The sequence below is a fragment of the Lygodium microphyllum genome, chromosome 9 (assembly GCF_053477565.2).
Source record: "Lygodium microphyllum isolate KBCC chromosome 9, Lygodium_microphyllum_v1.1.10, whole genome shotgun sequence".
Classification (NCBI taxonomy): Eukaryota; Viridiplantae; Streptophyta; class Polypodiopsida; order Schizaeales; family Lygodiaceae; genus Lygodium; species Lygodium microphyllum.
The window spans coordinates 111,863,732-111,887,778 of record NC_141143.1 but is presented as its reverse complement, the minus strand read 5'-3'; the positions used below and the strand labels follow the sequence as shown (position 1 = coordinate 111,887,778).

The 24,047-nt window shown below is 39.5% G+C and overlaps 1 protein-coding gene across 3 annotated transcripts in view; it reads right to left on the bottom strand.

The window, feature by feature from the left end:
- LOC148031428 (uncharacterized) overlaps positions 1-10,745 on the bottom strand; it is a 60,902-nt gene extending 50,157 nt beyond the window's left edge. For 2 of the 3 annotated variants that reach the window (XM_087684966.1, XM_087684968.1), the window contains exons 1-8: positions 9,203-10,745; positions 8,550-9,026; positions 8,066-8,367; positions 7,198-7,950; positions 6,776-7,054; positions 6,513-6,674; positions 5,500-6,429; positions 5,191-5,406 (exon numbers count right to left, since the gene is read on the bottom strand). In XM_087684966.1, coding sequence (XP_087541092.1) covers positions 5,191-5,406; positions 5,500-6,429; positions 6,513-6,674; positions 6,776-7,054; positions 7,198-7,950; positions 8,066-8,367; positions 8,550-9,026; positions 9,203-10,598 — 4,515 coding nt within the window. In that variant the 5' untranslated portion in view covers positions 10,599-10,745. The remainder of the gene's footprint in view (positions 1-5,190; positions 5,407-5,499; positions 6,430-6,512; positions 6,675-6,775; positions 7,055-7,197; positions 7,951-8,065; positions 8,368-8,549; positions 9,027-9,202) is intronic. The other variant, XM_087684965.1, reaches the window with a different exon arrangement.
- Positions 10,746-24,047: the final 13,302 nt, after the last annotated feature.

The following is a 24,047-nucleotide window of genomic DNA, read 5'->3' as shown; positions in this document are numbered from 1 at the left end:
TATTGATCCCAAAACTGACACCCCTTGTGGTAATTCTTTAACTTTTATTGCAAATGGATAAAGTACAACTGAGTTCCTCTAATCTCCTCAAGTAATCCAAGTGCCTCTTGAAGTCAAAATAGACCAGCAAGCCTTTAAACCAATTTGCCCCTTGGTTTGCTTCAGAATTGGCCTTCACTCGCCTCTTGAAAGACAAATTCAGCCCCAAATCTAATATAGGTTGGCTGGCCTCTTGAATCTTCCTAAAATTCTTTAATTTCAGCTGTTGGAATTTAAATCCTAAGTCCTTAATTTTGAGCACATATCCTAAGGTGGCTATCAAACCCTAATTTCTGCTATAAATTAGGGTTTACCGCATATATTTTCCAATATCTCCATCTCTAGTGACTCAAATGGCTGGATTTTGCTCAAATAACTGAGAGATGGCTATAGGATGAGAGAGAATGTTGTAGAGAGAAATTTCAAAGTTTCATCACAATAAAGACTGAAAGACTATTATTGCCTTGCTCGAACAGTCATGGAAGCTATCACCTACGACTTATGCCCACTAGAAAGGTTGTTGCCTCCTCCTGTATGATGTCACCTGCACCAAAAGGACCTTGAGCTGCTATCATCTACACTTAGGAGGGCTCCACACTGCTGTCCCCTATTGTAGGATTAGTCCCTAGTGGCTCCAAATTTTTGCTCTCAAATAACCTCCTCCTCTCTCACCATGGTTGGAATAGACATCCATCAATCCCCAAAAACGTTTTTCCCACTCACATGTGCAAGTTTTGTCTGGTGGCAACCTTCTAATCTCATTTTCCAGCATTACCCAACTTACTAAATTAATTTTCAAAATACTAATTCTGAAAATTAATTTAATAATTATTCTAGTACTCAAAAAATTAATCCTACCAACCAATAATTAAATTAGCTAGGCCAATGCATTAACTAATTAATTAATGTCTGGTCTCTAATATCACCACTGACATTAGTAACCAATAAATTGGTCTAGGCTAAAACCTGACACCACGTACCATCTAGTATATGTAATGCATAACTTATTATGACTTTTGTCTTTGGTATCAACTGCTATCTTGGGGTCCTAGGTCCCATACTATGAAATAATTAACATATATCTCACATGTGCAAGTCATACTTAAACATTTGATTAGCTTTTAATCAAATGCTAAGCAAAGCAATAAAATTTCACATCATCATGATAGTTTGTGCCACAAGGAAGAATAACAAGTTGCGTTGTCTCACGAGACCATTGCATAGTACTACAACAAGTTTCAAGAGTATCATAGAAACATGAAACGGAAAACAAGAATGGGGAAGGGAAATGGGGACGATGACAAGGACACCAAACCTAGGAAATAGGGACGTGGAATCCAGAAGACATTTAAAAAATTAAAATTCATGAAAAAATAATAATATTTCACTCATAATCCATGTGGAGTGTTAAAACCAAGATATATAATCCACAATGACAAATCATTTTAAGTTTTAACTTTAACGATATCATACATCATTTTAAAACTACTCATTAGGAATAGAATTACAACTTACAAGGCTCAAGAGTTAAGCTATTCAATTATAAAACGCATAATAAATATGCCATAAAACAATGAACCATAAACTAAACTTTAAAGTCTAAGCTAAAAGAACATGCCCATGATCCCATTGCCAAAAAACTTAAAAGACTATAAATATGAAGTCTAATCTTTGAAAAAACATGCTCATTGCCCTAAAAAAGACAAGTATGAAGTCTAATCTCTAGACTGACGCAAAATGCGGCATGCCCCATGCCAAAATAGCCCAAAGAGCAATTACAAGACTACAATATAATGTCAACATAGCACATCGGCCCAAGTGTCACACTGTCATTAATGATCATAATATCATATACAATGTACATGTATCATGAGACTCACAATAAGCAAACTAAATCAAAGATCATCATCATGATCTGAGGCTGCTCTAGCTACTCTTGAAGTGCTAGCCTCATCATCGTGTGTACCATGAACTGCTACATCTCCCTCAACATTAGCATGTGTCTCCTCTTCTTGCTGCATCTCTCACTGTGTGAATGGATCGCGCTTTGTTATCATATTGTTACATAACATCCTCAAATTAGCACTAACGAGTACTAGATCGTTTGCCCTCTCCACACCAAGACGATTTCTCTTCTTTCAAGCAATGTGAGCGTATGTACTCCACAATTGCTCCAAACAAGAGAAGTTAACTGACTAACTCAAAATACGGATGACTAGTTGCTACAACTCAGGACTATCCGAACTCCTTCCACCACAAAGCTGCCCCAATCTTACAGCGATCCGCCTGTGCATCCCCACAACCAAATGAGCTCCGAAAGGTCCTATAACATGAAAGCTGGTCTCTGATCTTTCATCTAGTGCCATGATCAGACACTAGACAAGACAATATAAGTCTCCATGCATCCATAACCTCAATGTCATTCTCCTAGCTCTTACCCTGGAACTCAAGTTCCACAACAAATGCAACTGCATACATCAGTAAGCTATAGGAGTTCCACCTCATCACAACTAAATGGCATATCTCCTTATATGCCTCATCATTTGGTGTCAACTCCTACAACTTTTCATTTAGCCTATCCGTAGCCTCATATACCTTGCCAATACAAGGTTGCATAGCATCCATAACCCTCAATAAATGCACAATAGGTGATCCCATAGCATCTGTCCGCTTTACATCATCCCAAAAGGTGGAGTTATTTGCTTTCTCCAAGCATAAGATACCTGTAGGAGTATCTACCAATACTGATGAGGTGAACTCATCACTAAGAAATAGTTGCATCAAGGCACCACTGCATTCTCTTAATCCGCCTAGTATCAAGAAGTTAAAGACAAATCTCGTATCAAAGTATTTTAAAATTGTCTTCTTTGACCGCAAAGAAAACTAATGGCGAAGAAACTAGTGATTCAAAACAAAGCTAACCATTAGAGCTCCTTGCTCTATGACAGCTACAATCCATAGCAGGTTACCAATATCCTTTAGTAGGTTATTCAAGCAATGAGTCATACAATATGAAGCTATGATATGCTGATAATATCCAAGGATAATAGCACCTGCTACCCTATTTGCAAACTCTCCATCTGCAACAAATCCTACAACATGCTCTTGGCCAATAAGCTCAATACCGGTAACCCACTCTAGTGCAAGTACATCTACCGCCTTTCCTGTCTCCGATGCATCATGTGAAGATACGAAATACATTTCCCCATGAGAATAAGCAACCATACCATGAATGGATCGCTTGCATGTTTCACTCCAACCATCAACAATCAACGAAACTCCATTTTTAGACCACAAGCTCTTTCTAGTCACTGTTGCTTGCTCAACAAGGCGCTTTTCCTCGTCAAGCAAAGTGATGTGTAAGCCATACTCACCAATTTTGTTGCACATCAATTTAAATTCCTTTGATCTGGCTGCATAAAATTGAATGTGGTCATGATTAAAAAAACGTGTCACTCATGTATTCACCTCTTCCTTCTTCTTGGGATTCCAACTAGCGTCAAGTGTGCTTTGTCTACGTGCAACATGTGGTGGTGTTGATGCCATGGCCGATTCAATGCCTGCAGTAGGTATGGAGGTAGCACAACCTGATACTGATCCTGCTCTAGACACATCTAATATGGGGATGGTGTCACAAAAGTTGCAAGGTAAACGCGTCGTGGTCTAGATGTAAGATAAGCTTGTTGACCTACTATACGGTCACGAAGCTCCCTTTGCTTCTCCAAGGTCAAATAAGGACAAAACTATACCTCTCAGTTTGGCTCATCTAGGAGATGAGCTCGGATCTAATTATCCATTAAACGGAACAAGTGGCAATTGGTATTCCATATTCTAATATTTAAGTAACTTTGAAAAATTAAAATCAATAAAAATTCAAAACAGAAATGCTCAGTTTAACGGATTACCTTGTTTGCTCCACTAGTTCGCTTGAATGGGCAAAGCTTACAAGCCCATGGTCGAGATCCCCCACCACTCAATGGGCGATCGGCATTTACTTCTTCCCATCATGACCAATCGTTAGACCTTCTTCCTCGACCACCAACACAACAAGCGGGGCGGGAAGATGAAGCCATTTTAGGCTGAAAACTGAAATAAAAATGGCTTGAGAGAAGGGAGAACTCGAGAGAAGGGAAAAGACTCAAGAGTTAAGAGTGAGGGTCCAAGGAGAAGTTGAGAACTTAGCACTTAGAAGAGAGAAGGGAAAAGGAGAGAAGGGAGAAGGAAGAAGGAAGAAGAGAAGAGGAGAAGAATAGAGAACTCAAAGAGAGAGAAGAGGGAAGTAGAGGAAAAAGAAAGAGGGAGGTTGGAACTTGGAGAAGAAGGAAGAAAGATGAGGTGAGGCAATTGCTGCAGGCGAGCGGGAGGCAGGAGCAGACTGGGAGCAACGGGGGCAGCAAACCGGACCGGAAGCAAGCAGTTGCAGGCGGGCAGGAGCAAACCGGGAGCAGAACTCAAGCGAAACGAGGCGCACGCAGGAGGGTAAGTGGCATGCCACATGGCATTCCGTGTCTCGTTTTGGACAGGGAAGTTTCCTGTCCAAAATGGGACAGGGAACGTTTCACAGTTTGGGAATGCAGTACGTGACAATTTCGTGCCAGGGACAGCGTTTCGGCGTGCCGGGGGGCCATTCCGGACGTTTCTTGTTTCTATGAAGAGTATCCCTTTAGGTACCTCTGTCGCGATAGTAGCATGAGACAATAGACTATTTCACATAAGGATTTCAAGAGCAAATTAGGCCTCTGGTCGAGTGTTTCCATCCCACAACATTTGACCAAATTGACTCGCTGCACATAGCTGGCGCTCTACTTAAGAGTCCTCTCAAAGGGACACTCTGTTACGAGGCAGAGTCAAAAAAACAAAGTCCAAAGAAAGTGATGGCTCTAGTCCCAATACAAGAGCGGAGTCCTCCCTCTTGTCTTCAAATCTTGAGGCTTGTAAGAGAGCAATACAATGTATTACATACATTTGTACCTTCGGCTGTACTGATCAAGACAGTAACTCTAAGCTCTGCAAAACTTTCCCACATGCAACTGATGAAAGTCTCGTGCTTCATACAATCAAGAACACCATCATAGCTAGACTGGTGAGATTGTTTCATTTATGCCACAAATAATAACGTAACAAGGTCAGCATAGGAAGCATCTGGAATACCTTTAATTCATCCCGTTTACGAGATTTAAGCTGTGAAATTTGTGTTTCAGCATCACGCAGCCTATCCTGAAGAATCTTTTTGTCTCCAGAAAGCCTTGCTATCTCATCATCACATTCAGACCGCACCCAATCAAGCTGGCTCTCTGCATCACGTAGTCTTTCCGCTAACTCCTTTTTCTCCCGTGCAAGCCTGTCCAGCTCTGCCTTTGCTTCACCCTGTGTAAAGACTCAAGAATTAGAAGAGAAGTCATTTCTATCATTGTCCTGAAAAAAAAAAAATCAATGCTGTAAGTAAGAGGAGCAACCCACTTTCAATCGTGCCTGCGTTGCTTCAGCCTCAGCAACCTTCTGAGACAGCAAGGTTTTCTCTTTTACAAGATTGTTAATTTCTCCTTGCCTTTCATTACGGGCATGTGCAACTTGACTTTCACTTACACAAAGCTGCTGATACAATGAGGCATGGTTAGCATTGGCTAGCTCTGCTGCTTCTCGCATCATACAAAGAACAGGTCTGGCAGTACCCTCTTCCTCCCGCACCAAAAAAGTTAAGATGTCCATGGCCAGCTGAACTTCAGGTGGTCCGCTAGCATTGCTTGTTGCACGTTCCACCAGACCCCTTAACATCCGCTCACGATAACCTTCATCGCCATAGACTTTAAACATAACAGCATATAGCGTGCTAACAAACTCTCTTACTCTTGCATCCCTTGAGACAGCCAAAGCCTCTGCCAAACTAAGCACTGCCGGAAAATCATCATCATTCTCTGGCACTGAAATGCTTGTTTCACCTCCTATTGACGATTCTGAACTTTGGAATGTGGCCAAATTGCATGAGGAATCCATGATCAGTCTCTGAGAATGCCGCCTTTCCAAGACCATGACTACAGAATGCTCACCAAAAGCACCCCTGGCTATGCCCCTCTCAAAAACTTGCTGTGCATCTAATCTGAGAGAAGGTACAGTTAGCATCTCTACAAGAATATCCACATCAGCAACACGCCAACAGGCAGCTGCTAAATGCAACTGCTCAGCTGCAGCCCCACAATCACGATCCTCAAACAAGACATTTGATGATGGCAAAGAGATGTCAGGCTCACTGCATTCACAGTCTGTGTCCATATCCCGTAGAAAGGCCTTTGCAACAGCTGTTTGGCTACATACAACGTTTCTAACCACATCAAGAATGCGAGGTGACACTGTAGGACCCAACCATTTTAGCCTCTCCCGAACAGCTTTGGCCTGCAGACACCGTGGACTTTAATTTGAGCATTTGACTAATGGATAAGAGAAGGATTTTGATTTTCTGAGGACAAACCACTTACCGCCTGTGGTAACCGTCGACACTCCACTGCAGCTTTGAATGTGAAGCTTATTACAGCAGCCAGAGGCTCATCATTGGAATCTGGAAGAATTTTCAAAGCCTGGTCCAGCACTATCTCCCAAACATCGCTACCTACTTCCAATTGGCTGAGAGCTCCTAATACCTATGAAATGCAAGTTGGTATGTTCTTGTTATGTCTTTGAGAATTGATACAAGTATGGGAGAAAATAAAGCATTTTTTGTGCTAGAATAGAGCAAACTTACAGGCAAACGTAATGCAGCTTCTCCATCTGCTTTGCGAAGACGATCAAGTAGAGCATCTGCTGCTATGGGATGCTCTGAGACGTCGACAAGTTTTGGCACCAAGGTAATCAAGTCAACCTGCAAATGCTTTGGGGCCTTCTCCAAGACTAAAGCTATCTTCTGTGCCGACTGGGGTCGTCTTCGAGGTTCAGGGCAGCCTTGTGGAACAGCTCCATCCAGTGCCCTCAACGAATTTATTATGAGACCTAGAAGTTCATCTGACTGCTCTGGCCATTTGGGCTACAAGTTTACAAAAATCAGATTAACATTTATACAGGCACCCGCTTTCTCACTTATAAATTGCAACCTACACATCTACATCAAACCTACCTTAAAAAAGGAATATAAAACTCAAGAAGGTACACTGCTCAAACCGGGAATACCTTCTGATTCAGACTCAAATTGCTCTCTACAGATGACTCTCGCTGCGTTGACTCTGAAAGCAGCAGAGTCTGTGGAAGGGAAGCCTTATCAGCGAAAGGGTCACTGCTTTGGACTGCTTGAGTTGCCACTGCTGCATCAAAGCCGCTATCTAATCTATGAGCAACAGGAGTCTGTGCATTAGTATCAGGTGCAGCAGCTGTAAAAGCCCTCCAGTCAAAAGAGCCCTTTGTACCAGGGTGACTTGTGTCTGACAGCACAACCCGTAACTTGGTTTCTGGAAACTCATCTGCATTGGAAGGCTGACAACATTCCACCATAATATCAAGTAGTAAATCCACAATAGCCTGCTGAAGAACTTTAACGCCCATCAACAAGTTCATTAAACTTGGGGATGTGGCCTCTCCCTTTCCAGTACCTTTCTTTGTCCCATTAGCTGCTGATGATGGCAACTTTGTGGGCAGAAGTAGGCGTTTTACTTTGGATGGATCATCAAGGTAGACACGAAGCCCTGTAAGAAAAGCTGCTATTGCTCCAGCATCCATCAACAACTTTTCTCTGAGGATGACTTGCAATTGTGATGGATCTAAAAGAAGTGGCGGATTGTCACCATAGCTCAAATGAAAACCAGCTCTAGCCAGTAAATTCCTAAAAATATCCTCCTCATCTCCACTCATGCCTTCACTGTCATCAGAATCCAACAACTCATCCGGATCAGTGGAGATTGCATCTTGCTCCTCGTCTGAAACCATCACCTGGCCCATGAGAGCAAACCAGTAGAACCATTAACCAAAGAAACAATATATGACATAAACATATACAAGGTGATGGACCAGACAATAAATGTAAGAGCAAGGGATATAAGCTCACCTCAAGATCAGAGAATTCAAACCAAGGGCAACAATCCAATATATCACAGGAAAATACAACAGTGTCTCGTATGAGGAAACCTGCATCTGGCTCCACCATGTCCGAAACCTTCATAAACTGCAGAACTGAATTGTTCCAAGTCTTTGTGCAAATCGAGGATTCTTTCCACACTGTTTTGTCAGGATACTTTTGATTAACAACGGCCATCCGGTATCTAACCCAAAAGTTTCTATCTGGGTCCACTCCAGCAGACTGATCACTCTCTAGATATATGCATAGAGTATCAAATGATTCATAAACACCTGCACGGAAGAAAAACTAGCTAAGCACCAAAAAGATCATGGGGCCCAGCAAGCAAGCTTCATAACAAGGATGTGTACATGACCTGCAGGTAAAATGAGGTGTGAAACCATGGCACTGAATCTTTGTAAGAACTAAGGGAAGTTGGCGACTCCATTTTGAGGAGTGTGATATTAAGACCTACCAATTCGCAGCTCACAGCCACCAGCTTGAAAGAACTTGCTAAAAATTTTTCGAGTCTCCATAATTTCTTTGAATGAGAGAAAATTCTCCACTCGCCAAGTGAATGTGCCCCTTTGCAAGATCCGACTACTCTCAGTCCCCAACGAAGCTGATGTGAGTTCATCGGTATCAGCATACTCTTGCATGGTGGAAGTCTCCTTAAGAATAAGAACTTCAGCTGAAAAGACTACAGTATCCTGTACAAGGAACCCAGAATCTTGATCAAATAGACTTGTCAATGTGATGAACTCCCGCCAACCCCAGTCCTTAGCAGCCTTGGAGTATCTATTCTGAGACTCTTTTGTGACAGATCGATCCTCTGAGCGCTGATTAACTACTGACAAACGATGGCTGACAAAGCAACTCCAATCAGCTGATGTATTCCGAGGGTCTGTAACCTCTAGAAACATGGACAAGTGACATGGTGGCTGCGACTGGCCTAAGAAATCAGAACAAGTAGACTGATAAGCAACACTGTCTACTATATATATTGTTTTAAAAAGTGCTTTCCAAGCTTGATGTAACATGAAGCACAATAAACAAGAAACCTTTTTCACAATAGGATCTCCACTTGCAGCAATCAAATTCAAAATCAATAAATAGAAATGCTCACACCTCTCGGATACACAATCAGTCTGCAATCACGATTTCCAACTTGAAATCGCCTACTCTTGATGCATAATCCTGTGATTTTCCGTTTCTTTAATAGATCCTTCAGCTTTGTGAAGTTGTCTATTTTCCAGATAAATTTTCCCTGGTGCCCATCTGACTTTTTGGCACCTGCTCTCCCAGAGACAGAACCAGGAGTTTTGGGGAATGTACTAGCCTCTTTTATGACATGAAACGAAGCACTGAAAACTGCAGTATCATCAACTAAATACCCCATTTCTGGTGCAACAAAATCTGCCATTTTCATGTAGTCATTCCAACCAAGACTAGTATTGTCTCCACTCTTATTATCACCTGCAAACCTCCCATATGAGTCCCTGTGCATATGACTTTGTCCTACTTTTTGATTGAGAACAGACATACGAAATAGACACCAGCAGCTTCTTTCCAATGTCACTGATTTTTCTGTGTCCTTGCTCTCCAAACACATAGATAAATATTCAGTGCCACTGACTGAAGATAAATAGACGCTCAACCTGAGATTACATTCTCCAGCGGGGAAAACTGGGCTCATAATTTTCTGAGTTTTAATCATCTCTTTGAACAGAGAAAAATTGTGTACTTTCCAGGTAAACTTCCCACTTAGTACCTCTGGAATGGGGCCCATCATTGGTTGAAGCTCATTATCTCGGGAGAATGAGACAGACTCGTGCAGAACCAATATCTCTGCAGTGATGAGGATAGCATCATTCACCAGGAACCCTGCTTTCGGATCAGAAATTGTAGCAGATGGTGTGAAATCACACCACCCATGTGACTTCTTCTTCCCTGAGAAACGATGCCACGAATCTCTCTGTATGGATTTGACCTCATCTCGTTGGTTGACTACGCAGAGCCGATAGCTAGCAAAGCAATCCCATTTTGATGAGGAGGAGCCGCGGGGATCCATAACTTGGAGGTAAATGGAAAGGTAACCAGGTAAGGCTTGTGAGTCACCCTTTGGGTAGACTAGGAGCCTGCAGTCATATCCCCCGACCTCAAAATACCGGCTCCACAATGCGCGTGCCTTGACCTTGGTGAACTGGAAGATGGTCCATTTGCAGATGGCAGCATGGTCACCCCGCTTCTCGACAACGACGGACTCCTGCCCACCTTCGCGGGGCTCATCGGCGAGCTCACCGCCACGGGCAACACTCTTCTCTGCGCGGGACAGGGGCACAGAATTCTCAAGGGGGCCCATGGAGGAGGAGACAGCTTGCTGGGCGCTCTCCTCGGCAGCTGCTTGCTGCTTGGCCATGGCAGGGGAACCTGTTCCTGCTGTAGTAGCTGTTGCTGGTGCTGAGGATGCGGCTATGGCTATGGCTCCCCCTCCTCCTCCTCCTCCTCCTCCTCCTTGCCTCATCGCAGCAGCAGCAGCACCCACAAACAGAAGGAGCTCAGCATACAGGACCCTCGTAGGGGCCTCGTAAACACAGTATAGAATTGCAAGCAGTGTGCATCTTGACGCCTTTGATCGATAGCACGAAGACCGGGACAGAAAAAGAGGAGGAGGTAGAGTATTTTTCCTCGGGTTGATATATACTACCTTGGGTAGGGGTCTTTTTATTTTGAGAGAGTATTTTTCCCCATGTTGATACAGTACCTTAGGCACCATACGCCCTTACGAAGGGTCTTTGTTTAGAGAGAGAAAAAAGAGAAGAGATAGAAGTATCATAGAAGGGTCTTAGTTTATAGAGAGAGAGAGAGAGAGAGAGAGAGAGGTATCATATTCTCATACTTACGATCTCGTTTGTATGCCATCATCCAATTGTAGTGGATATCTTGAGTTTATAAACATGTCTACATCTACATATGTATGATTTCTCCACTTTCGAAATCCTATTTAGCTGTATGGTTGCACAGTCCCTAATACCCATGTCCAATTTGTACAACCATCCTTGCTTGAATAACCATCATGAGCTTTGTGAGGGTTAGAGTAGCCATTGTTGTACTGCACACAAATATCACTTCCATTACATCACATCTCAATACCTTCTTGCACACACTTCATCGCCAAAGTGCACATTCTTCTCCACAAATTAGAACATTATCCCTTATGCCTAATGAATAAGGTGGTTCTACTTGCATGAATATGTCCTTATCTCCATACTTATGTCCTCGTATGTTGCACCAATATCCAATTGCAGTGGATCTCTAGAGCACAAGCCAAATACATCCAATTTGTTGCTCTTAAATCTTTTCTAACAACAGGAATCCTATGCAAATCATATGGCTTCATAGCCACTCTTATGAGTGTCAATTTTATTATCTTACTTGAACAATCATCTTTAGCTCTTTGAGGTTGGGGCAACCATTGTACCGCACACGAATAGGAACTTCTATTAGAAATAACATTTCGATCCATTATCATGCATACTTAACAAATGACTTCTATCCACTACAAATTACTTTTACCAACATATTACACTATGTATGTAAAGTAGTTTCAATTTTGGAGATGGGAACAACCTCGATGTCCATTTTTCCCAACCTATAAATAGTTGAATATCCAACTACAAACTATCAATTAATATATCTATATTCAATGAATAAGCTCTAGACTTATTTCTAAGTTATCAAGACATCTATATTCAATTTTATGGACTCTAGACTCCATGCCTTACAACTAAGGTAGGTGCCACTATGCAAATAAATTCCTCAAGATCTATGGATGCCACATGATGAGCGAGAAACATCTTGGTGGCTAAGCTTAACTCTAACAAATCAATATCTAATGGATCTCGTTATATTGCATCTAGAATGCTCTTCAACGTTAACACCCCTAATGTTGGTATTTTAGTTCAATCTATATCTTCATTGTGAACCACTTTATACAAGCTTAGCTATTGTAGTCACTTTACTCCCTAGTATCATTGTGATCTAGGATAATACTTTGTGCTAATATATAATAACAAGTATATTGTAATTGTGAGGTGCCTCCTCTAATAGACTTGGAGAAGTCAATTGAAATCTATGGCCATGCACATCACCACGCTCTCCATTCAAAAACTGTCTAACTTAGTTGAGTATGGAAATCTCGGTTCTACTTCATAGGGGAAGTATGGACAAGTCACCCTTAGTCAAATATCCACCTAAGAAGGGTCACCTCTAAGCAATTAGAGGCAAGAGTAGAGCTAATATTGCACCTAGCTCGATCAGAGCGAGAGACAAAGGGGAGTGTGACTCAACCCCTTTACCTATAAGGTAAAATCTCATTTGCAACCCCCCCTAAAATGATATTAACCCCACTAACTATCATATCAAAAATGGAGGATCACATACTAAATAGCGCTATCTAGTGTTAAAAAAGGTTTGCAACTTATTAGGTCCACCTAGCCATAGGTGATTGATCATCAAGACCTAGGCCTCCCACTTTCCTTTAGGAGTTTGTTTTAGTTATGTAATTAGCAAAGCATACTACTACACTCTTGGAATATATAAAAACAGCTTCCTTTTATTATCATGTTAAATAGGGTTCATTAGCGTAGCCTTAAGCATATGATAAACACTTTGGAACATGAAATGCTTTATTTCATAAAATACATACAAAACCATCACTCTACAAAGTGGTACAAATTTTGTCTCTCTACAAGAAGACAACCATCCCACCTATGATGGGACCTCCCAACCCGTCAAGGTTGGGCTATACATGATCGCACTCCTTCTAAGGACAATAAGGAATTTACTAGCTTAGAGCCCCACTAAGCTTCCCTAAATCTCTAAAGTTGTAACAAGGGCACTTACCACTCGGGCCTTTACCCTCTCAAACGCTTGAGTGATCCGTAAACAAAAAGCACATACCTCCCCCATGTGCATATATGAGCTTTTTGACATCCCACAGAATGCGAAGGAGCATTGGGCTACAGATTTGGACATCACAAACCACCATTAATCCATAAACTATCTAGTTGTTACAAGCACGGAACCATAAGACAATATATTCCATCACAAATTAAATATAAGAACATCCATAATCATAAAACAATATTCTTAACATATTTTTACATATGCATGCATAAAAACCATCCTTTTTTACTTATCATATTTATTTATTTGAAAAAAATAATTCTAAGTTGGTTTTAGTATTTCTTAAATTCTTTTCAAGTAATTTACAATCTATTATAATTTTACAAAGGGAAAAGAAGGGAAAAGACCAATCTTACGTGTTTTCTTTCACAAATTTGAGTTTATTTTTTTACTTCTCGTTAAATGCATACGACCAACCTCAATAAAATAATTAAGAAATTTGAGAATTTATAAGAATAATTTTAAAATATCACAAATAATCATAATTCTTACTCCAAACTTGATTATCATCATCCATCCATCCATCATTACACCGAATCATCCCAACTTTAGGTTGGCATGCAACCATCATAACTTCACATTATGCAGGTTTTAGGGCTTTTTCAAGTTGCGCTTTAGCCTCGAGTTAAGCCTCAGTTTCATGGGCTACCTTGTTCTTGATGGGAGCTCGTATGCTCTATCTACATCTCTTTGGGCCATAAGAATTGTATTGAAGGTATGATCTTCACAAACACATGTGAATGGCCTTTAAATTTTATGTCTATTGTTGCTCTGGGGAGAGTAGGACTACAGCAACTCTCTTGAATTTTCTCTACTCACTCTGAAGTTGTTTGGACCTTTCGGTGACCTTTGGGGATTAACTTGTAGAAATAAGGCCTTGAGTAAGTGAGGAGAGAGCTAAGAATACTATAAATAGACTTAATGGGAGTGTAACAACTTATGTCTACTGAGAAGGACAAGAAAATGCCAAAAAAGAGGGGGCCAATATCCAAGATGCTAGGAGATTGCACAAAGCACAAATCATGAAGCAATGATCAAAGTACATGGCTAGAGTCCTTATGAAGAATAGAATAGAATGCTCCATGGGTTTGACCTAACTCTTAGATATTCAAATCCATGGTTTGCCCAATAATATGGAATGCTTATTTAGATGTTTAGGGGAGAGGAGCACGACATGCTTTTCTCTCACCTTTGCTTTTTTTTTAAATATATATTTGAAAACCTTTTTTTCTCCAAAAAGTGTGCATTTCTTTTTTTTAACCATAGCCAAATTCACTCTTCTTTTTTTCGCTCTAATTTGTTTTTCCCTTCTCCTTTCCCCCTCAGTTTCAAAAGCATTTTAGTCCATGTTAGGGTCTAATTCACACTTGATGTTGGATTAATGTACTGTAAAAATATAGATTGATTAAATTTTCGAGATGAACACATCTATGCTATTAATTTTTCTTTTCCATGTTAAATGTCCCAAATCAAAGCATGTACATTTTTTTTGTATTTTAACGTTACAAGTTAAATTTTACTAAATACATCTACATTTAATAATAAATAAATGTATGTAAAATGTGACAAGTATTTATATTTCATTAATGAAATAACTCATGCATTAATTAACTTGTTTTTAAAACACACATTTTTAAAAAAAAGTGATTTGTATATACACAGTGTTTATTGAAGTGGATTGAGGAATGAAGACATTACATCCTCTCCCCTAAAAGAAATTGAGATGTCCTCATCTCAAGAGGAACTAGGGGTGTTCTTTCATAAGGGTTGCCTCGTCAACCCAAGTGGTATCCTCTTCAAGATAATCCTTCCACTATACAAGGTGTTCCCTTAGGATTCAACTCCTTAGAGGTTTTTTCCTTATCTCTAGGATATTCTCAGGTCTCATTTCCAAAATTCCTTGGGCAAGTGTGACTATTTGTTCATCAACAAGTACATGTTCAAAATTAGGTAGATATGGCTTGAGTAGGCTTACATGAACTATATTATGAATATTGAGATGGGGTGGCAACTTAAGCTTGTAGCTTATTTTCCTTTTGCTTTGATTCCTTCATAAGGTCCACAATACCTCGGACTAAGGCTTTTTGTATTTTCCTAGGGAAAGCGACTATTTTTGGGTCTCACTCTTTAGGAAGACCATGTCACCTTCGTTGAATGTTCATATGGACCTTTCAAGATATGCATAGGCTTTCTCTCGATCTTGGGCATCCTCGATGTTGTATTGGATAGCTTGAATCTTTTGGTCCATTTCTTCAAGCATGACTTTTGGATGCTTCCATTTCAAGGGTGGAGTTTGAAATGTTCAAAGGTGTGCCATTCTTACCCATACAAGGCTTGAAATGGGAAAATATTGATTGTTTGTTGATAAAGCAACATTGTAGGCAAATTCCACAAGAGGTAGCCATTTAATCCATAGTCTTAATTCTTTGCCCCATGGTCAAATTTAAAGATATCCTTAATAGTTCATTCTATCAATTTGGCCATCCATTTGTGGATGATAGGCAATACTAAAGCACAACTAAGTTCCAATGGCCTAAAATAAGCACCTCTAGAACTTTGAGGTGAACTTTGAGTTCCCATCATTGCTATCCTTCTTGGTATTCCATATAACCTAAATATTTCCATAATACAAACTTAGGTAATATCAGATGATCAATATGTAGTCTTGACTGAAATCAAGTGTGTGACTTTAGTCAATCTATTCACCAGCACCATGATAGAATCATATCCACCAATGATAGTAGGTAATGCGACAATGAATTCCATATTTATTGATTCCCATTTCATCTATGGAAGATTGAAGGGTTGTAGTTCCCTAGGCATTTTGATTCTTTCAGTCTTAACCCTTTAACAAGTTAGATATTGGCTTATATATCATAGAACATCTCTCCTTTAGTCTTAACCCTTTAACAAGTTAGGTATTGGGTTATATATCATAAAACATCTCTCTTTAGTCTTGGCCAATGATAACTTTTGCAAATTGCATTAAGGGTTCTTGGAATATCCTAGTTATCTAGTAATTGGGTTGTTATGAGCCTCCCATAAGATGTTGGCCTTTACCGCTTGTGCTTTTGGGACATAAAGGTGATCTTAGTAGTAGTACAAACAATCATTACTTGCATGATTGTCCTTTATCTTGGCTCATTCATTCTATGAACTATTGGGGGTAAAGGCACTTGTGCCTAGCCGTTGGTGTATTAGTTACACTGACAATACCTGCATACCTATACATTGCAAGTGGCAAGCACCCATCATTGTCACCTCATTCTCTATTCTTTTAAGTGATATTTGAATAAGGGAAGGCCGGCCACACATTGTGACTGTTTGAGTTCCCACATCCTCTCTCTCTCTCTCTCTCTCTCTCTCTCTCTCTCTCTCTCCATAGCTCTTGCTTCCACTTCGAGCTCACTCCTTTCAATTGGTATCAAAGCCATTGCATCGGCATAGAGGAGCTCTTATCTTGCATTCAAATTCATACAATAGTTCACATTTAATGGCATCTATGGCTTCTTTCATTCAAGGTGAGATTTGATATTCAACTTCTTCTAGGTCCCTAGTAGGCTTTTTTGAGCACTCTAAAGTGCTTTCCCACCCCCATTGCCATCAATAAATACAACAACAGGAGTAGAAGCAACCACACGAATTGTGCCTATTGCTGCTACCCACTTCTTGGCCCCATTTGGCATCTCCTCCAGCTCCGATAAGCTCCAAGTCACATTGCTCTTCTTCCCTTAGCTCCTTGGGCACCCTTGGCATTGACATTGAGCATTGGACATTTGATTTGAGTCCATACACTTCAATTCACTATTGTATACAACAATAGCCCTACTACCTACAAGTTTGTGAAGGCTTTACCTCATTGTTTGGAGCTCGTACATGCTTCATGGGAAGCTCATATAAACATCTATTGTTTGATGTCAGAAGCTCAAGGAAAAGGGAAAGGGTAAAGTGCAAGTCAATAATGATGATCACAACATTGTGCCTAGCAAGTCTAACATCAAGATTGTGGAGATTAATGTGCTTGATGTGCCTAATGATCTCATATTGGCAGCCTCTTCCTTAGATGCTTCATGGCTGATTGATATTTTGCTAGGATATACATAGTATTGGTTGAGTAGGCTTAACTATAGCTAGTCACTATGGTCAGTTAGACACATCTTTTTAATCACTATTATAGACTTAGTGTGAGAAGATTGATGAATAATAATGGAAAAAGATGATTGATAGAGCACACTGCTCCAAAGCTTTGCCTCCCTTTCCCTCCTGTATTTCAACATGGTATCAAAGCTTGGCCTTGCATAGGAACTGGAGTATAATTGGGAGCTGAATGTAGACTATAGCTTGTGAAGGAAAATTCCTTGTAAATGGATAGCCATAGTCTCAAGTAAAAGGCATGCATTTGATGTGTCTCTTGGTCAGGGCCTATTGAAGCATTCAAAGTGGATTTAGTGGCATGTATTGAAGCCTTGGAAAGAGATCATTTTGTTCAAAAAGCACACCAACAAATCAACATGATCTAAGAAGCGTTGCACCTGTTTTCACATTGTATATTTGGGCAACCTTGTAGCCCTGAGAGATAGCTTTGTTGGTTATTAATGTATGGTAGGTGTTATATCTACCTTGAGGAGCTTCCATTGGCTTCATTGACTACTCATTAGAGCTCATCAAGTGTTCAATTTCAGCTTATGGGATTACCTGAACAAGAAGATTGTGCCTGTTTTTTTTGCTTGCTCAAACAATTAGATTACAAATTCTATTGGTGCTCGAGACATAGGTAATGGATGTTTATTATGGGCCAATGTTTGAAGCAACTTTGGCTCTATTGAGTAATCATCATAGTCTTCATTATAAGTAGCAGATAGACCCTTGAAATCAACGTGAACAACAATATAAATGCACCTATTTTCGTGGAGATCTTCAAACATATTCAACTGCATATGCTTGATGAGAAACACATTTAGACATTGTCCAATGGTTGGTATTGACCTGGCACCATTTTCATGTGTTTGAGTACTTCTAAAAGTGGTATGAAGGTATATGTTGCAGAGTGTGTGCTATCATTTTGAGATAGACTCTCTGGGTTTTGGATGCATTTAGCCCTGTCACAATTTGGGGTAGACTTGTGAGTGAAATGCACTCACTGTGGTAGACACTTTGGCTTATTTTTTAGGCCATATTGCTGTAGAAATCTTATTACAATTTTGGGGCTAGTTGTGCACTCAATAGTGGGGATTGTAATGTCTTGCTTGGACAAAGGATTATACCTAGTGCACTTGATTGAAGTCTTGAGTACTCTAACTAAAGCATCGATGTATGTAAGTATTCTTTTGAGCTACCAATATATGTGAAACACTACGGAGGTCGCAAGTGAACAAGTAGTTGTGTGAATGAACAACAATAGAGATATGAATGCTTGTTTTTTTGAGTCACTGAATGTGATATTTATGACCAGCATTAATCATTTTTGATATGTCATTGTATTTGTATCTCTAAAGTTATGTGAATGAACCTCCTATCAATGGGTTTATTAAAGCTATTATTTTTACATGTTGAATTAATTGTATTAGTTGATTAGATAATTAAGAAACTCTGTCTTAAATGGAAAGTGAGAGGGTGGGAATCCATCTTGTGGTAGGGTGGTCTCAATAAAAGCTTAGGGGTTTCTATGGGATGATAGGAGGAAAAAAAATAGGATAGGTAAAAAATGTTACCATCTTAGGAAGATTAGTTTAAAATTGACTTTGTATCATTTTAGGGGGTTGATACGAAACTTTTCCATATGGGAAAAGGGGTCGATACAAAAGCTTCCCCTCATTTCCTACCCTCCTTAAAGCAAGTGTGACACAGTTGTGCCTTAGTTTGAGTTGATTTGCATAATTAGCTGCTTGAAGACTGTTAGGTGACATTAATATTATCTAGGAGCCTTGTTTGAAGTTGATGCTTGTGGGTATGGAGTGAAGCTTCCTATGAAATATAGACTAAAGTGAGCCTAGGTAACGATGTCCACTATATTCTAAGGGAGTTCCAGATGACATCCTAAGACTATCTCTTGATGGACTGCCAAATTGTGTCGTGAGTGTACATTTGATAGGCACATTACACATTGTCCATATTAGTTGCATGCTAGTATTTTATTTAGCTATGGGTTTTTTTGTATTAAGGTATCCTCAAGGGTTGCTAGTCTCATCAATTCAGAAGTATCTAGAGGTGGATTTAACCCTTGGCAAAACCTTGAAATTTCTTGGGTAGCCATCGTTTGGCAGTGTATACTTGCAAAGACTCATAAACTTCGAGTAATATCCTTATAGGGTCAAGTTAAGTCAATGAAGGATATAGAATTCATTCATCTTAATAGATTTAAAAGATCAATGTAGATATCACCCTTTCACAATGTTGAGAGATAAGACATATGTTAAGTCTATATCCTATGTATGCATACATAAAAGAGAGGCTATGTATAAAGAAACTTAAAGGTCAAAAGGTATATATCACTTTAGTGAAATACTTTGTGTTAGATTGTTGACAATGGAAGAAAGAGAAAAATGAAGAAGGAGATTGCTTGAGCCTCCATATCTTGTGCCATCTCTCCCTTTTGTTGTGCATCCATATTGATTCTTTTTAGTTGGTATCAGAGTGGGAGTGTGGAAGCAAAAGATTGGATCAAGGAGTGTGACAAATCAAGGTCTACATCAAATTGAAAGCTTATTGTCTACCATTAAATTAGGTACAAAGTCTCATCTAATCCACTCAAAAATAGCTACTCAAATTCAAGAGCTATAATGGTTTGGATTTGGGAGCTATTGAGCTTGCTTTAAATGCATTTGGAAGCCATGGAAGGTTGAAATTGGATGTATGACAAAAAGGTTTTGATTGATTTTGGTTTCAAATCGGCCTATGTATTGATTGTTGGAAGCAAGGGGGCTGCTTAAGCTTGGGGACTGCTTAACCGCATGGCCTACTTGTGTGAAATAAGCTCGGAGGCTAATTTAAGCTGGGACCTTATCACTATAGGGACAAAGGGAGAGAGAGAGAGAGAGAGAGAGAGAGAGAGAGAGAGAGAGAGAGAGAGAGAGAGAGAGAGAGAGAGAGAGAGAGAGAGAGAGAGAGAGAGAGAGAGAGAGAGAGAGAGAGAGAGAGAGAGAGAGAGAGAGAGAGAGAGAGAGAGAGAGAGAGAGAGAGAGAGAGAAGAGTTTTATGTGTGATGATTTATGATTAACATAAATCAAGCTCCAAAATTCAGTGCATGGTAGATGAGTATGTCTTCCACCAATTCAATTTCATCAATGCCTGTGAAAGGTTTGGTTAGATTGGCACTGTTGAAAACAACATTGTACAACTCACACTCGGATTTGTTAAGGCTTTATAATAAGCCTTAGTTTAAGCTTTTACAAAGCTTTGTTCACACTACGATCTAGCTAAATTGATTTGAATCATTTGTGTTCACATTGGGTCTTGTTGCATTGGATATTTTAGAAGTTGTTTTCACATGAGGCAACTAAACCAATTTATTGCTTTGGGGTGTTCACACTAAGAGAAGAATTGGTTATTTGAGAATTTTTGTTCACACGAAAGCCCCACTGCTCTATGAACTCGATATTTCATGAACTCTATTCACATTGAAGGCAAGCTTGCCTAGTTATTCTCTAAACCGGTTCATTGTTTAGTGTTCACATTGCACTCTTATTGAGTTAGATGCTTGAAGGCTAAAAGACCAGTTTTATGCCATTTGGGTGCTGATTGGAAAAGGAGAATTTGTCAAAAAAATTCCAAGAAAATTACTATGAATTGAGCTCATCTAGGACTTCATTGTTTGCACAAAAAACTACAAAAAAATAGCAAGAAAAATGTTTAATTTTAAGCCCATATTTTGATGATTTGTAGCTTGTATGAACACTATTTGAGTCTTGTTTTCATAGTTTCTTGTCGGACAATTGATAATTGACATATGGATATAATTTATGGGTATATATGATAACAATTGGATACATGTATGATAGCCATAACAATGGAACTTAGTTTATGTGTATTTTCTTGGGCATTTTGAATACTTTTTGGTCTCAAATTTGAGTGGTTGATGCTGGGACTTGTTCACATGTTTGGATAATGATTTGGCACATTACAGATTGCTAGGTTTTATGAAATTTTAGATATCCTAATATCAAAAACCACATCAATTACTCAAATTGTGAGTGACAAATTGATTAAGGAGTACAACTAGAGTGTATAGCTCTACCACATGGTGAATTTTTTAATGGGGAGAGGTATATGGGATATCATTATAGATGAAGATGCATGCCTTGAACTTCTTGATGAGCGCATGGAGGAAGAAAAGAATGCATACAAGGATTGGACAGCTAAAAATAGGAAGGTCTTGCATTGGATATCTATATGCATCTTAGAGGCATTGATTTTGCATTATTAAAAAGGCTAATACGTGAAAAGATGCTCATGAGATCATTGGGAAAATACAGGGTACTTACATGGAGGCTAAGAAGATATAGGTAAAGTAGAGATTGCATGGTGCGTGGTATAGAAATAGAAGCATTAGTGATTATGTGGTAGAGGTAAAACATATTGCAAAAGACATTGCTTCGATCAATGCACCAATTGATGATGATGATTTGGTATTTGTTACTTGGATATGCATACAAGTCCCTTGACACCTTCATTTTTGTGAGAGGCAACTCTATGTTTGATTTTTCTTTGCTACTTATAAAGATATTAAGTTAGGCCTCAATGCATCTATAATAGTGAAAACAATGCAAGTCAGGATAGCATATTTTATCATTAGAGAGGCCATGATAGCTTCTAGAGCTAGAGGATCTTCATATGGTCATGCAAATAGCTTTGTACATGATCATACCTTTGGAAGTGGTGATTTTATGCCTAGAGGTAGGGGAAAGTGCAACATGTAGAGCCTACTTGCTTTGAAGTAGTAGTTAAAAGCAAAGATTGGAAGAATTCAATGGATGAGAAAATGGATGCATTGAGAAAGAATGAGACATGGGATCTTGTTGAGTTGCTTTATGGAAAAAGGAAATTGGCTACAAATGGGTTTATAAAGTCAAGTGCAAGTCAAATGGCTCATTGGAAAGGTACGAAGCAAGGTTGGTTGCAAAGGGTTATGCATAGACATATGGATTGGACTATGAGGAGACATTTAGTCTAGCGGCAAAGATGATTACAATGAGATCAATGATTTCCTTAGCTTCAATTTATGGTTGGAAATTATATCAAATGGATGTTAATGATAGATGAAATATCTGTCCTGCTACTATTACAACATGATGCTGCCTATAGTATAGAATAGTAAAAAAACTATCAAAATCAAGTCAATGAGAGCTCAAATCGATCCTAAAAGCAATCTAATATATCCTCAAATGATTCAGCACCAATGCATATGCATATGAGAATCAATAGAGCAATACAGAAGCCACAATATCTGAGAAGACGCTATTCCAAGTGTGTTACATCATGTCTACTATTCATATACAACAATAATAGAGTTTGGGAGCTCCAAAACTCATGGCCAAGGCCGAGGAGTATAAAGGTTGCCAAACAAGGGTGGAGTTATTTTGAAAATAGAAGCAACCTATCTAGCTCATGTTACTACTAAAAATGGTGGAGCGAGCAATGCTAAGCTCAATGGAGCATAAAGCAATGCTCAATATGTCCTAAATGATGCCTGGAAGAAGCTTTGTCAAGTCAGGCAAAGAGTAAGTAACAATGGTTACCACTTGAGGCTAGAGCAATGGCTACTGATGAGTGTATGAGTATTGTAAGTATTTGTCACGAGCTAAACAAATTGAAGAGAAGCTCGTTGGACTAAGATTGATACTAGTTGAAGGGGGAAAGTCTCAAGTGAAAGCACATGAGAAAAAGTGAGAGCTATGGTAGGAGAAGCAAGAGACTAAGAGCAAGATACATAGGATGTGGGAACTCCAATAGTCACAATGTGTGACTAGTTTTCCTTATTCAAATGTCACTAAAAGAATAAAGAATGAAATGACAGTGATGGATGCCTGCCACTTGCAATGTAAAGAAATGTAGGTACTATCAGTGTAATGAATACATATGCGGTTAGGCATAGGTCTATAGGTGCCTTTACCCCCAATAGCAAGGGGTTTAACACTAGTATCTATCACCATACCATAGTTCGTGGAGGGCACAAACCACTCAAGAGGACATCTATCTCTAGTAGAACATCTCAAAGTAGGTCGTGGTTCCTCTACATCCTATCTAATATCATGGTTATGGGCTATTTGAGCATTAGCTAATGCTGCAGGCTATCTAGTTGGCTATACAGAAGTAGAAGGCTCCTCCTAAAATATCACCATGTGTACCTCAACTCCTTGCTTAGGCTACTTATGGATATTCTCTTCATGGAGAACAATATCATGGGGCTATGGATGACCTTTTGAGCCTATGGATTTCATAGGTGATAGCCCATTTCACCTACATCCCCATAACCAAGGAGAATGTATTTCACTAACTTAGGATCCAGCTTATTACATGTGTCCATGGGAGCATGGCAAAAAGCCTCACAACCAAAGACGTGCAAAGAAGCATACAGATCATACCTCCTCTACAACATGATAGCCAATATAGCAATGCATGGGAATCCATTAATCAAATGTACGATTTTAGTAACTACCTTACCCCAAAAATATTATGGTAAGCCTATATGGCTAAGCATCCTATAGACTCTATCTTGAATCATATTGTTTATATTCTCATCCATACCATTTTAGGGTGAGGTATATGGGGCGGTCAACATAGAAAAGAAGCTGCAAGTATGTCATCATGATCATAATCAATCTGCACTACATTAATCTCTTCAATCTTGATGTTGGGACTTACTTGGGACAATGCTGTGATCATCATGCCTTTCTGAGAGTGGGATTTTAAACACCCAAGGCATGCTAGAAAGGAGCAAAATGATGCAAAATCAATGCTAAATTTAAAGCCCGATGGAAGCGGAAGACACAGATTCAACGATTTTTAG